This window comes from Magallana gigas, chromosome 4 (genome assembly GCF_963853765.1).
Source record: "Magallana gigas chromosome 4, xbMagGiga1.1, whole genome shotgun sequence".
Classification (NCBI taxonomy): domain Eukaryota; kingdom Metazoa; phylum Mollusca; class Bivalvia; order Ostreida; family Ostreidae; genus Magallana; species Magallana gigas.
This window is the reverse complement of record NC_088856.1, coordinates 54,130,883-54,146,552: the sequence shown is the minus strand read 5'-3', so window position 1 is coordinate 54,146,552 and position 15,670 is coordinate 54,130,883. Positions and strand designations below refer to the sequence as shown.

At 32.1% G+C, this 15,670-nt stretch overlaps 1 protein-coding gene across 6 annotated transcripts in view; it reads right to left on the bottom strand.

The window, feature by feature from the left end:
• Nucleotides 1-15,670, bottom strand: part of LOC105331211 (uncharacterized protein C12orf56) — a 70,835-nt gene that overhangs the window by 51,393 nt on the left and 3,772 nt on the right. For 3 of the 6 annotated variants that reach the window (XM_066083002.1, XM_066083001.1, XM_066083007.1), the window contains exons 3-13: nucleotides 15,491-15,656; nucleotides 10,172-10,248; nucleotides 8,759-8,773; nucleotides 8,095-8,112; nucleotides 6,394-6,535; nucleotides 5,362-5,471; nucleotides 4,881-4,970; nucleotides 2,686-2,797; nucleotides 2,133-2,285; nucleotides 1,678-1,859; nucleotides 1,062-1,199 (exon numbers count right to left, since the gene is read on the bottom strand). In XM_066083002.1, coding sequence (XP_065939074.1) covers nucleotides 1,062-1,199; nucleotides 1,678-1,859; nucleotides 2,133-2,285; nucleotides 2,686-2,797; nucleotides 4,881-4,970; nucleotides 5,362-5,471; nucleotides 6,394-6,535; nucleotides 8,095-8,112; nucleotides 8,759-8,773; nucleotides 10,172-10,248; nucleotides 15,491-15,656 — 1,203 coding nt within the window. The remainder of the gene's footprint in view (nucleotides 1-1,061; nucleotides 1,200-1,677; nucleotides 1,860-2,132; nucleotides 2,286-2,685; nucleotides 2,798-4,880; nucleotides 4,971-5,361; nucleotides 5,472-6,393; nucleotides 6,536-8,094; nucleotides 8,113-8,758; nucleotides 8,774-10,171; nucleotides 10,249-15,490; nucleotides 15,657-15,670) is intronic. The other 3 variants (XM_066083003.1, XM_066083005.1, XM_066083006.1) reach the window with 3 other exon arrangements.

The following is a 15,670-nucleotide window of genomic DNA, read 5'->3' as shown; positions in this document are numbered from 1 at the left end:
TGTAGCTGAATGGTTTCTTTATATCAGAGAGAGAGAGAGAGAGAGAGAGAGAGAGAGATGTTCATTGTACATAATATCTTACGGGCATTAACAAATATTTGACCCCAAAATATACTGACTCATAAAATGAATGTCATCAAATGAACAGCATTGTTACATGATACTTTTGGGATTTCTAAAAAAAAAATATGATGACAATGTGCCTCTTTGTATATTATGTAACATAATTAGTGTTAAGTTTTTACCTAGGCCTAATTAAAGGTCAAAACTTTACAGTCACATGTAAATTGTCCAGTTAAGCAGTCACCTTAAGAATATAACTTCAAAACTATTATAATTCAATCATTTTTTGTGTTCAAAGGTATTTTGATCCTTATTTCTAAAACCTTACATGTATATTGTTTACAAAAATTTACAAATGGTTACATGTAATTGTGAATCTTATGGTAGTACCACTGAATGATTAAGATAAGTACTGAGAGCCTCCATACACGCACAAACTTCAGGATGGTGTGGGCTTCATGTTTTCTTAACTTCGTTACTTATTCACTATGTAAGCATTTATTGAACGATAGCCTACCATCAAATAAATCTACAATGAAGTAAAATATATCTAAAGTCAAAAAGTGCCATCAAAGGCACTGCGACACATGTATAAATATAAATTAAAATATAAATTTTTAAAATTAATTGAATTAATAATTAAAATATCTCTAAACTGACAAACAAGCATGGGATTAATATCTAGACAAACATACATGTAAATAAATATTGCAAATGTCATACTTCATAATGCCATGGATAAAGTCTGTCACCTCTTTGCAAGAAAAAACATTTTTAAAAATTCTGAAAAATAAATAATAGTCCATAAAATTATCACAAGTCGCTCTGTTGAGGTGCAAGCCGTGATATAAAAGACAAGCTGCAGCAACGAACTGTATCAGATCTCAGATCTGACCAATCAAAGCGTGTCATGTTTCTGCCGGTGACCAATCATAAATCACCACCCTGTGACATGTGTTCATGTGATGTGAGGTCACATGACGGTCATGTGATGCTACCTTGGGGATTTGGGGAAGATGGAGGTCCCTGAGTCAAGGACCTTGTTGGTGACCGACTCGATGAGGGTCACAGTGATCATACAGATGGGGTAGGACTGGGGCAGCTTCTTCATCACCACAGGCACCTGCACAAAGTACCTGAAAGTAGAAATACATTGAAAGGTTAAAGGTCATGTACATCAACGTCGGGAGCATTTCCCATCACAACTAGGAATTGAATAAGTATCTAAATATGGGTAATATATTGCTTAAAATAAATTTCCATGTAAATATGTCATCAAAGATAGTCTGAATGCAATTAAAATTGTTCATTGAAATATTCTCTTCTTTTGAACAAAACATATCAGATTTGTTCTGCATTCAAAGAATTTTAAACAACTTAGAAATTGGATAAACATAGAAATATTCTAATATTCAGATAATGTAATGATTTCACAAATCTAGAGTATTAACTGTTAATTGTGGTGCTCTACAATTTACATAAATCTTGAGCTTCGATCAGATAAGATTCGAATGCCTATGGTCCCAACTGCTAGATTCTCTAGATATATAATTCTAATTAAGTATTAATGAATTAATGGTTAGAACTTTGAACTTTGAATATTTTTCTTTTTACTTGAACTCCTCCAGATAGTGGCTGCGGATGAAGGCGGAGATCTTGGGGCTGTAGTGTAGAAAAGTCTGTAGGACGGAGAACTGTACATAGAGAGTCACCGCCTCCTGAGGCATCAGAGCGTCTTTACGAGTCGGCCCGATAAACTTCATCATCTGGTCGATCACATTCTCCACGAACCCTTCCTGTTAATGGAACGTATACATCAAGTGAATTCTTTGATTCCTTATTAAGGAATTAGTTTTCTTGAATATATTTGAAGAAAAATGTAAAAAAAAATCTCTCTTTTTCACTTGGGAAATACGTATTCAGAAATTTATACATTTATAACTTTAATTTTACATTATATGAAGCCTTCAATGTTCAATGTGGTTTGAGAGAGAGAGAGAGAGAGAGAGAGAGAGAGAGAGAGAGAGAAGCACTCAATCTTGTATGAGAGAAAGAGAGAGAGATTGTACCGTCATCCTCATTTCCTCCATGGTCTTTATGACCCAGCTGATGTTGAAGAAGCTGGCCTCTCTGTTCCCCCAGTTTGCCTGTCTTGCCATCAGAAAGATCTCGAACAGCGTCAGCAGGGCCGACTTTCGGAACTCATCTATCTGCTTCTTTATCTGCGATAGCGATGTTACTTATTAATTATAAACAAATCATGAGTTAGTGGTTACAATATTTCCTAAATACATGGTGAAAAATGTGTTGATTCATTTTTTCATAAAAAAACTATTGCAGATGATGCAATTTTGATAGCTCAAATAACTAATGAAAACTCTTATTCCAGATATAAGTACTTTTTGCCATCAGTCTTACCAGATACTTAAATTTTATTTCATTTTGTATTAAAAGAGAAAGATTAAACCAAATTCTTCCAAACAGTTTAAGTACGTGTCCAATGCATTCAGCTGGTACCAAAATTTCACCAAGTGAATCTTTTTGCACGTAATAAATCATGTGATACTGATGTGCAAGGAGAGACTGAGTTGTGTCACACTGACTTATCCCCCTTGATCTTACCTCTTCGTCCGTGGCCTGTAGATTCTGGGTACTCTTTGAAGGAGCGGCCATTTTCTCTGGAATTTCCGGTGAACAGATAAGAAGACGGATCAGATCAAAGATGGCCTTGCCCCTGTGTAAACAAATCATCAGTAAGTAATGAATAAACAAGTCATGAATAAACAAATCATGAATAAACAAATCATTAGTAAGTAATGAATAAACAAATCATCAGTAAGTAATGAATAAACAAGTCATGAATAAACAAATCATGAATAAACAAATCATTAGTAAGTAATGAATAAACAAATCATCAGTAAGTTATGAATAAACAAATCATCAGTAAGTAATGAATAAACAAATCATCAGTAAGTAATGAATAAACAAATCATCAGTAAGTTATGAATAAACAAATCATCAGTAAGTTATGAATAAACAAATCATGAATAAACAAATCATGAATAAACAAATCATCAGTAAGTAATGAATAAACAAATCATCAGTAAGTAATGAATAAACAAGTCATGAATAAACAAATCATGAATAAACAAATCATCAGTAAGTTATGAATAAACAAATCATCAGTAAGTAATGAATAAACAAATCATCAGTAAGTAATGAATAAACAAATCATCAGTAAGTTATGAATAAACAAATCATGAATAAACAAATCATCAGTGAGTAATGAATAAACGAATCATCAGTAAGTAATGAATAAACAAATCATGAATAAACAAATCATCAGTAAGTAATGAATAAACGAATCATCAGTAAGTAATGAATAAACAAATCATGAATAAACAAATCATCAGTAAGTAATGAATAAACAAATCATTAGTAAGTAATGAATAAACAAATCATCAGTAAGTAATGAATAAACAAATCATGAATAAACAAATCATCAGTAAGTAATGAATAAACAAATCATCAGTAAGTAATGAATAAACAAGTCATGAATAAACAAATCATGAATAAACAAATCATCAGTAAGTTATGAATAAACAAATCATCAGTAAGTAATGAATAAACAAATCATCAGTAAGTAATGAATAAACAAATCATCAGTAAGTTATGAATAAACAAATCATGAATAAACAAATCATCAGTGAGTAATGAATAAACGAATCATCAGTAAGTAATGAATAAACAAATCATGAATAAACAAATCATCAGTAAGTAATGAATAAACGAATCATCAGTAAGTAATGAATAAACAAATCATGAATAAACAAATCATCAGTAAGTAATGAATAAACAAATCATCAGTAAGTAATGAATAAACAAATCATCAGTAAGTAATGAATAAACAAATCATGAATAAACAAATCATCAGTAAGTAATGAATAAACAAATCATCGGTAAGTAATGAATAAACAAATCATGAATAAACAAATCATCAGTAAGTTATGAATAAACAAATCATCAGTAAGTTATGAATAAACAAATCATCAGTAAGTAATGAATAAACAAATCATCAGTAAGTAATGAATAAACAAATCATCAGTAAGTAATGAATAAACAAATCATCAGTAAGTTATGAATAAACAAATCATGAATAAACAAATCATCAGTAAGTAATGAATAAACAAATCATCAGTAAGTTATGAATAAACAAATCATGAATAAACAAATCATCAGTGAGTAATGAATAAACGAATCATCAGTAAGTAATGAATAAACAAATCATGAATAAACAAATCATCAGTAAGTAATGAATAAACAAATCATGAATAAACAAATCATCAGTAAGTAATGAATAAACAAATCATCGGTGAGTAATGAATAAACAAATCATCAGTCAGTAAGTTATTTGTGCAATCTGATACTTTTCAGTTTGTTATGAACGACATTTTTCATCTATTAATCATTACTTCTATAGTACTCTCAGTTAACTATGCTTGTCATAAGTCAATTAGCAATAATTCAATCTAATAATAATGTATTTGTCTTTATTTAGTTTTTTGTTCAATAACTTCAATTTTTCTCCTTAATTCATCATCCAAACACAATTATTATGTATGCATAAGAATGGAAATATTTTCTCAATGATAATTACTAGTGTACGATTTTCTAGACTTTGTACATTTTGAATGAGTGTGTGAGTTAATGAGTGTGTGTATGTTTGTCTTTGTCTCGTCATGTTTTGTTCAATAATTATATAAAATGTAAGAAAAAAAAACATCTATTCAGTTAATCATTACAGCTGTTTAACTTACCTGTCTGCTTTCAAGGTTTGGATCCTGGCAGGAATGATTTCAGACTCCCTGAACATCAGACTCAGAATTTCTGTCAGTAGTATGACTAGTCTAAAAACAACCACCAAAACATGAAATCTTTTTGTCAATTTCTATTACAATGTACTTTCTTTGACTTAAGTTTTGACTTGGAATATTTCTGACAGCTTCTATTTTTTCAATGACTTAAGTTTTGACTTTAAATATTCCTCTTAGTTGCAATGAAAGAAAAAGTGAGTAAGCATATACTCGATTACTTTACAATGCTACACATAATGAACTCAGTTGCTTGTGGTATAATAAGCCGACAAGATATTTCTTTGACTCAATCAAGTTTATGAGATATTTTGACTGGATTCATATAAACTCCTGATTCAGAAATATTCCTTGTCCATTTTACATTTTAATTTCAAGTAAAATTTCATGAGATAAAATCAGTTATTAAGGTATCTGTGATACTGACTCGAGTTCATCGGCCCTCTGGACTCGCCCGTGCTCAGTGTTTACATTGACAGGTGACTTTGGCAGGTAGTGTTGAGTTTGTCTCACCAGGAATAAAAACATGTCTGCATTCTGTAACAAAACAAAAGACTCAATGAAAATGACTATTAATCTTTTCTGTTATAGAATACAAGACTCCTCTGTAATAGACTACAAAGTTCTTGATGTCGGACAACAAAGATTTCTTGTACTAGACTACAAAGATCTTTTTTGTATAGACAACAAAAGTTCTTTTGTAATAGACTAAAAAGATCTTTTGTAATAGACAACAAAGTTCTTTTGTCATAGACAACAAAGTTCCTTTGTAATTGACAACAAAGTTCTTTTGTAATAGATCTAGACTACAAAGATCTTTTGTAATAGACTACAAAGATCTTTTGTAATAGACAACAAATGTAATTGACAACAAAGTTCTTTTGTCATAGACAACAAAGTTCTTTTGATCTACATCTAGACTACAAAGATCTTTTGTAGTATACAACAAAGTTCTTTTTGTAATAGACAACAATGTTATTTTGTAATAGATTATGAAGAATTTCTGAAATAGACAACAAAGTTGACTACAACAGCCTTTAATGTAATAAACTACAAAACCCTTAATGTAATAGGACAACAGATTTCTTAATAAAATTGGCTACAAAGCTTTTGATGTAATAAACTACAAAGCTCAGAGCTATAATCGTCCTCAAAATTTAACAGAGAAAGAGAAGCTTTTCAGATGTAAAAGCAACAATTTTGTTATATGTATATTGATGACATAATAAATCAATTTCGTTGTGCGAAATGATAAGAACATCTTTATAAATGAAAGGATAAAACTTATTTGAATCATTCACTGTAGACCGAAGCAGAAATATTTCTTGGCATAACATTTTGTTGATTCAAATTTTATTGGGTTTCAGGGATTTAAAAAAATCCACAACAAATACATGTACATGTATTCTTGCTTTTAAAATTTATACACGGTGCTAATTAGTATGCACTGAAGACTTACTTTCCAGAACAGTTTCTTGAGCGTGAAGTTTTTCTCGGTGGCAGTTTTAAGCTCGGTAAGAAGAGAGAATATGTCCTCCATCGAGTTCTCAGGGTTGAGGAGATCTCGCTTCAAGGCATTGAATAAGAGCTCCATCTTTTCTCTACAATGTACACCACAAATTTGAGAATACACTACATGTTCTTTAAAGTCAAATCTTGTATCTAAAATCACCATTGATTTATTTTAAGCGTAAATACTGCTTTTTCTTGTACCATTTTGTTCAGAGTATAAACAAAGTATAAAGCTGTCAGCATGTTTTTCCATTGAATACACTCAACTGTTTGGTGAGGAAGTGTCGGTGTTCGGTGGTAATTAAAGACAGAACAAGAAAATCTGAGTTGATCATAATGTTATGTGCAACTATACCAAAAACATGAAAAATCTCCACTGGCCCCCCAAAAATCTATTAACATATTATTTGACTAAGTAAACATTTCTTAACATAATTTAACCGAGATAAATCTTTTTAAAAATCTTAAACTTGGATGCTGATAAAAAAAAAAATAATAATAATTGATTTGCTGCAAAATAAGAAAAAAAATTCTGTGCCAAGCAAAATATAAATAAAGCTTTTTTGTACATGCACCAGTAAAATCAGTGAAAGATTTTAACCCCTCATCTTACTTTAGAATAAAAAATAAAATTAAAAACAATGTTTCACATATATCATGTATATTTATCATAAAATGTACAAAAAGCCTTTTTGTGGCTCAAAAATGATATTTACAAGTGCATATGATAAGACATTTTTTAACTGCAATGCAATGCAATGGCAAATTAAGGTACTTCACTACACCAAGACTTGTACTTTTTAAGGCACTACGTCACAAGATGGCGATTACAATGTTTTGTTAAACTGTTTATATCGTTTGAATTGGTTGTATAGGTTCGTAGCTCAGTGGTTAAAGTATTGGGCTTCTGAACTGCAGATCATGAGTTCGAATCCGCCTGGACCTTTAGCTCATGTTTACTGAATTAAATTTTAAAATTTTTTACTTTTCATCCAAATTTGCACATTTTTGTCAATTTGACTTAAATATCTTCTTATCCATTATGATATTTATCATGATCAAGTAATTTTCTTCTGATTTGAGAAAATAGTTCAAGGTGTAGTGAGCCACCTTAAATGCAAATTGAAAAATGAACAGTATAAATACCAGTGCTTTAGCAGCAGATAAGTAAAATAAAGAGTTTAGCAAACTCTTTATAAGCTTTCAATGCCTTGAGGTTCTATAATAAGAGTCAGCTTTAACTTTGATAACAATGTGTAAATTTAAATATATTGTTTAGAAATTAGGAGAAAACAATTCTTAAAAGTTTCATGTTTTCATTTCCCATAGTGCAAAGCATATGGAGATACATAATTAAAAAAAAACAACAATACCAGTATTTATAAAATAACACATAACTTTGTTAATAGCTATTTTAAACACTTTCTAAAGATAACTGTATCTATCAAAGAATAAGGAAATAGCTGAGCAGAAAAAAAAAATAAACATTTGGAAATGCATAAAAAGGATGATGGTTATGTGTTTGCATAGGTAGGTAAAAGTACTTATAGCTGTCTGTGCCTGCGCTACATAAAGGATCTAAAAAGCTAATTATGCTGGTCTGAATCAAACGGGGAGAAAATGTGACTTTAGTGCAAACATCACACACCTGGAAATAGACTTTCTCCTGTAGTAAACAGAGAACATTTCATTGGACAATATACACAGTCAATCAGCCAATGATAACACTGCATGAATGCATGTGACTTACTTACATGTTGTATATGACACCCCAAGATGATAAACTAAACTGTTTTACTATTTATTTAATATGTAATAACATGTACTATACATGCATTTTTATACAACTTTTATCAGCTTGCTTGGACAGAATATTCTGATACATACTGCATTTTGATATATAAAATAGAGAATAATGAAGATCACTGTATGTCTAGTAAGTAGTTAGTACATTATTTACAAAGACAATAAATAATTATTAAAGATCTCTGTACATTATTCATTTATGATATTCATATAGAAAAAATCACCACAGGTGAATATCACAATGTGTTAATCTGGATTGAGAAATCTAGTTCAAATAAAAGAGTGAAGAAAACGAGGAAGCCTTAGAAATACAATATGAACATGTAAGAGCGATGGAGTGACAGATGAGTGTTCCATTAACCACCCTGGAGTGTTCCGTTAACCACCCTTGTAAAACATCAACAGAACCGTGAAGTCAGAAAGTTGACAGCAGACCAGAGCGGTCCGATTTCTGACCGTGACATTACACAGGGGTAGGTACACAGGTACAACATCAAGTCACTCACCTGTACTTGGGGATTCTGACCACAACAAGAAATAAACAAAGTTTATAATGTGTTAAAATAGTGATTATGGGGACCTTTTTGTCTAGTGTGTTAATTATATCATTGTTCAAGTCCAATTAAAGCTCAAAAAGACAGAAGTTTTTAACTTCATAATAATCATAAAATCTTTGTGATGTTTTGATTATATTTATATCAACAGTCACTTGACAATAAAAGGTTCATACAGGTTTTATAAAAATTGAAAGCAAACTAATTAAAACTTATAGAGCTTGCAATAATAAAGTTATAGTCCTATTAAACATAAAATTTTTTTTTATCATTTTTCAAGTATATTTTCATCTTCGCTAGCCAAGGGTTTCCGATACACTACGCTATTGGAAACCCTTGGCTAGCGAAGATGGTATAATTTATTTCATGCAGTCTCAATTTTTATTTATGATCTGTAGACCATACATGTATACAGCCAAATAGAAAGTGATATTTCATGTTTTCCCTCCCCACTCCAAAATAGGTAGGATCCACCACTTGTTTATAGTCAACCTATGACCCATCCTCCTAGCCTAATATAAACTATTTCGCAACATTTTTATTACCAGAATGAACTGAAAAAATCATGCCATGTCTTCCCAACCAATCGCAGTGCATAACATTCTCTCTCTCTTTCTCAGTCCACCCGTTTAAAGTTTGTGCAGTATATATATAACATTAAAGATTTAAATTTACAGTAGTTTAAAATAACAGATCATTATTTTGCATCAGCCCTTTTAAACGACCTGATTATTTACCGAGTTCACTACTGCCAGCATAATTCATACGTTCTATATACAAGCAATATCAACTTTCCAACACTGCAGAACAATATAACTATGGTAATTAGAAACCTGTTGTTATGAGTCAATTAAGCGATTTCATTATTTAAACAAAAAGACTACAACAACAAAAAATTCTTGTTCAAACATTGGGCAAATTAAATGCTATAAAAATGTCAAATCTAATAGTCTATGTCTATAGCAAACATTAGATTTGGTAATCAATATCCAACATAAGCCAAGTCCACAGTCTTCCTCTACTCTCCAGTGTTTGTTTCTCTCTCTATCCCATTCATGAACAGCATCATAACTCTTCTGTCTCTTTTTAAATTTTGTGTCAGGAAGATCCATCTCTCTTTCTCAAAGTTTGTATGTGTTTGCTTTTATGTTTAAATATATATATATCTATATTTTTTCTCTTTCCCTTTTTTTGAGACTGTGTGTTCTTGATAATCCAAGAATCTAGATCATTGCTTTACACAAACAATAATTACAAGTGTTTTAATTTCTCTCTCTCTCTCTCTCTCTCTCTCTCTCTCTCTCTCTCTCTCTCTCCCTCTCTCTCTCTCTCTCTCTCTTTTCTAGCTATCTCTCTCAATCCTACCTTTGAATTGGTCCACTTCTCACTGCACTTGATCTGAAGTTCTTCTCATAATCCATATCAATGTTGAGGGTATGTTTCTACAAACAAAAAGATAAAATGAACAATCAGTTACCAGTAGTCTCAGATTAGCACAGTTTTTAAAATCTATAGAATACTGTACATCAATTTTTTCTCTGCACACATACTCCATTTCCATTGTAATGTTAATGTTAATGTTTTAGACTACCAGGTAAACAGTATTATTCTCCACAATAAGAGTTCTGTATCAAAATATATAGCAAAATATTCAAATTTTAAAGCTAAGATACATTAAATTTTATGACGTTTTCTCTGCATTGTGACGTTATGTCATTTTGTCATTTTCTCATACACTGGCTCAAATGTTTTATTTAAAGCGTAACAAATATTTAATAATATATAAAAATTTAAGGAATACATGTTGGGTAATTTGTGGACCATCCAGCCTCCCATCGTCGGATACCCACGGGTGATCGCTTCTTTTACTTAGGTAAAAGACGCGATCACCCGTGGGTATCCGACGATGCCAGCCTCCTTAAATAAGGAATAAGCAACCATTCTTTGAAATTTATGAGGTGATAAATTTGGTCTGGGTGTGGTCAAATCATATAAAGCCTGAGGGGCTTTGTGATAGATTTGAGCACCTTTGACCGAAATTATCATCTCATAACATTGACAGAATGATTCCTTATTATTTACATTTATATCATTTCTATTTTGTACATTTTAAAACAACATTATTTTAAAACCACTATATTTTGATGTTGCACATATGTATTACTACATGTATTACTATGCCGCGCAGCCAATACCGCAGGGGTGTGCAATTACAAAAATTGGCTACTAGCCCAGGGGCTACTGGCAGTAGCAAAGTTACTAGCCCAAAGTTAAAACTTACTAGCCCAACAGTTTCTTCATATCAGTTGAATTAAAACTGTAATAAATGTCAAATAGATAATTATGCAACCAATATATATAGTTACTGTTATTTTATTTTTAATCAATTTGTTTTTCAGTAGTTTCAGTGTCATCAAGGCGATCAAACGAACGTTTACGCTTACGTATCGTCAGGTACTTCTCCATGTTTGAAACAAAGCGTCATTGTCATGCTGACCAGCGATTAGTACTCACAATGCACATACATTAAAGCGAATGAGAGATCTTGAATTTGCATAACAGTTAAGTCGTACATAAAATCAGTCGAAGTTATAATGACACTTACAAAAGTCTGATTTCGTTTCTCATCGTTATTATTTACTAGCCCGACGGGCTACCACAGTGAGGATTTCTGCTAGCCCGACCTCTAAAATCGGTAGCCCCGGGCGTCGGGCGATGGTAATTGCTCACCCCTGCAATACCGTTTTTCGGTTACGCCCATGCCCATTTTGTGTCACTCATGTTTAAATCTATGAAGTTATTGGGTTTTAGGGTTCAAAATTGATTCGTAATGTTATCACAGACAAAGACAGTTGAAAATGTAAATATTTACATAATTTATACAGATTGAAATCACACCATATTAACCAAAACCATTTTACTTAATACTCCTTGGCATCAATTTTTGTTATTTCATAAAATTTAGTTTCCTTACATCAAGAAGAGGTAAATTCATGGACAATGGCCCTAACAATTCCATCTAATGTCATAAATCATTTGATTTTGTGGATCAATTCAACATCAACTTGATTGCATGGTCACGTGATCAAATCCTGAGAAGCCCAAAGGGCTTCTCAGAAGATTTGATCAAATACCATTGACAAGTTCATATCCCAGTGAACAGTTTATTACTTATATTTACAATTGAAAAAGATAAATTGTTCAGAATTCACAATAATTCAAGCGGCATGCGTGAGTCACTGTGCAGGGGTTCAAAATTCCTCAAGCCCGACGTCCCGGACTAACAAATTCCGGATCCGGACTCGGCATTTAGAATCGCCGAAGTCCAGGGACTTGGCATTGTGTCATGCTTATCTTTTTTTAAATTAAAAGAAAAGTTCGTAAAAATTAAAAATAAATCAAATTCAAATTCAAAAAAGGTGTTATTTTTTGGCATTAATGAACACATAAGCATTACAAACATTTCGAAAATACAATCCGTCTTTTTATTTTCCGTTGCAGTATGACCTGCTTTTACACATTTTCTCATGTTTCTCCCCTATGACAAACAGTAGTAAGTTTGTTGAATTTTGGATTTATGAGCAGTAATATACGCAAAGAAAGGACAAATGAAAGACCCTGTGAGGAACATGAAGCCGGGGTGACTCGAGGTGTGATAAAAATAATAATTCCTCAGACAAAACTTATGAAACGAAGAGAATTCGCGAATTCCAAAAGCCACTGGCTTGTCGATAGGCCATGGCTTTAATACAATGATAAAATGAATAAAATAAAACATAATTTCAAACATATAGTTTTTATTCATTTCAACAAATTAAAATAAATTATAACATTAGTTTTAGTGATATTAGTTGATATAATTTTATCTATCAATCATGACAATGTGGACTTGGGAATTCTTTCTCGGACTTGCCTAAAATTTACTCTTTAAGTCCTGGACTTGACCATCATAAAAAAAAAATTTGAACCCCTGCCGTGACGTCACGGTAAGGTTCATACAGAATTGAATGTTTTCGCTATTCTATAGGTACGTATATTAGTACTAAGGAAACATATTTGCAAATGTAAATATTGAATATTACATGAATTGGATCTGACAAGTTTGACCACTGATTGACATGACCTGGTGGGCACAGAGGGACAAGGGCATCAGGTCAGGAGGAAAATAGTTACTGTAACATCTAATGATAGAATCAACCTAGTACATTAAACTGTCAGTTCTTTCCTCCACAAAATTGATATCAAAACTTTCCATAAGAACGTTATAGGTAAGATCTAATCAACAGACTGAGATTTTTTTTTTCAATTTCCTGACTATATCCTTGTCAATGAGAAGGACAGACGCCACAGAAGACGTGAGCAACCTCAGGCATGAATAACCATCAAATTATTGGTCTCCTTCCCAACTCTGTGCTAGCCAGGACTTTGTCTCTAGAAGTTGACACAAAGCCTCCTGAGTTGGAGACAAACTGAGTTAACTTCTGTCGTCGCCCCGAAACATCAAACGGTACCTATCTACAAAGGCACTCTTACTCGAGTGAAATAGAGGAAATCGGATAGGAATTCATTCTTTTGTGACGTAAACTAAAAATACATTCTTTTCCATGAGTAATAAATCTATAGCCAATATAAATAAACATCAAACAGGATTCTACTGATAACATTTAATAGTCCAAACCTAGAAAGAAGAGGTATTTTACGTACAACCATAAAATTTAAATTCCCCAGTGTTTAAAACATGTCCTTTTATTTGTACTTTAGATCTACCTTGAAAAATGACAAGTAACCAGGATCTCTAACCAACTAAAATATAAAAATAAAGGATATGTTTTAGTACTTGCATACTATCATACACTGCAATAATATAAATGAATGTTCACATTAAATTGGTAAGATAATCATTTTAGCACACGTCATTATGCACATTCATGTATTGCCAGCATGATCGAGTGCATACATAAAACTAACAGTTTTAGCTTGTGTCATAATCTCATTGCATATTGGATATTGATAACCATTGTACAAATGACTTCACATCCTGGTGTTGAACTTCTAGTACAATCTTCTTCTCTACTCCATGAACAACATGTTTTTTCCTCAAAGACCTAGCGCTGTGTCTGTGTTTAATCACTTTTCATCTACTAGCATGCAGTACAATTCAAAGTATTTCTACACCACCTTATAAATGTTGTCATAAGATTCTTTCAAGAAATCTCCATTCCCTAAGCCATTTCTATAGGACGGATTGCCTTACTTTTAAATGATATCTTAGATCTCGGTATTTCCCAAGAACATCTAGCTATCTATTTGTTCTTGCTATAAAGAAATTTAATTAAAACTGAACGCCTCCCTCGATCCACATACATGTATATGCTGATCGAACATAACTACACGTCAATAGCTTAATCTAAGTACGGTACTCAGTATTTTTGATATCTGACCTAGGCAATTCCCTAACTATAGCATCTCCTTGTATCAAATCATTGTAAATCCAAATAAAATGACCTTTAAACAGAACAAAAGAAAAATAAGTTAATGAATTCTTGCATCAAATGCTGCAGGCATAGTGACTTGCTAATGAAACATAGATCTCGGGCATCAATTGCATTACAAAGAACAAAAGGTAGAGAGAGAGATAGAGAATCAATAGGACTTGGATCGGAGGCCAATAGACAGATATCTAACATCCGCGGCCTTGATGTCGCCGTGTTATAGAAACAGTAAACATCTCCATAGCAACAGACACCACATCCTCATCAACACAGCTTATGAGCAGACCTTGTTAACTGAGTATAGGTGACCTGTATTCAGGTAAATACAGGTGTGTTATACTTGTAGTTTTATAGCATGCAGATTGACCAGCAACACTTAGAAGTAATAACTATAATTAATCTATTTAGTTTATTGAGCAATGGATAAGATATGTTATGCATTTATTGCCTATAATAATAATCTATTAATGTTTAATTGACATCTTAATTAATATAAAATCAGATCTATAAATAGATAAAAGAACATTGAAAACTTTCCTCTTTTTTGGAAAGTTGCAAATGAAATTATATGATACGAAAGAAGAATATTTTTTAATATACAATTTGTGAATTGATTTAAACTCAAAAGGAATCCATTTCAAAATAACACAAGTGTATATCACACTGATGTTGTTTTCTAGTACCGGTACATGTACTTATAATGCTGCATTCTAATATTGCTTCATTGATGCAATTTTTTTTTTGGTATAGATCTACTTAGTAGTTCTTTTGCAATCTTATCAATAAGGGATGAGCTTTTTCAGTGCAGTCCAAAGGTGTTTATTGGGGCTAATGAAATAGTTTGTTACAGATATGTTTTAGATGAAAGTTTTCCAGTTAACATCATGCCGAATCAGCTAGGGTACAGAAAACCCACTCAAAGTGAAAACTTCTATATAAAATTCTCACTTTTATACAGCCAAGTAGGTTTTTCCCTAATATCTCAAAAATATAGAATAAACTTGCCAGGTATAACCTATAATGTATAAAATGACGAACATCAACCATCACTGGGGCTTCCCTATGACTATTTTTACTGCATAAGTAAGGAATTAACTTTAGAGTACATTTTCTTGAGGTAGTTTCTGAGTACTTACAATGAAATAATTACTTTAGAGTACATTGTCTTGAGGTATAGTTTCTGAGTACTTACGATGAGGTAATTATTCCAGGCACTACGGATTAACATCAACATTGGAGACTGGAGATTTAGGAGGTAAATACTGACGGTCGCTTTCTTCCGCTCCTCCGGACTCAGCAGCGTGTTGATGCGGATAATGGAGCTCCCGAAATCTGACATAGACGCCATCCCTAGGTTACTGCAGAGGGAAAA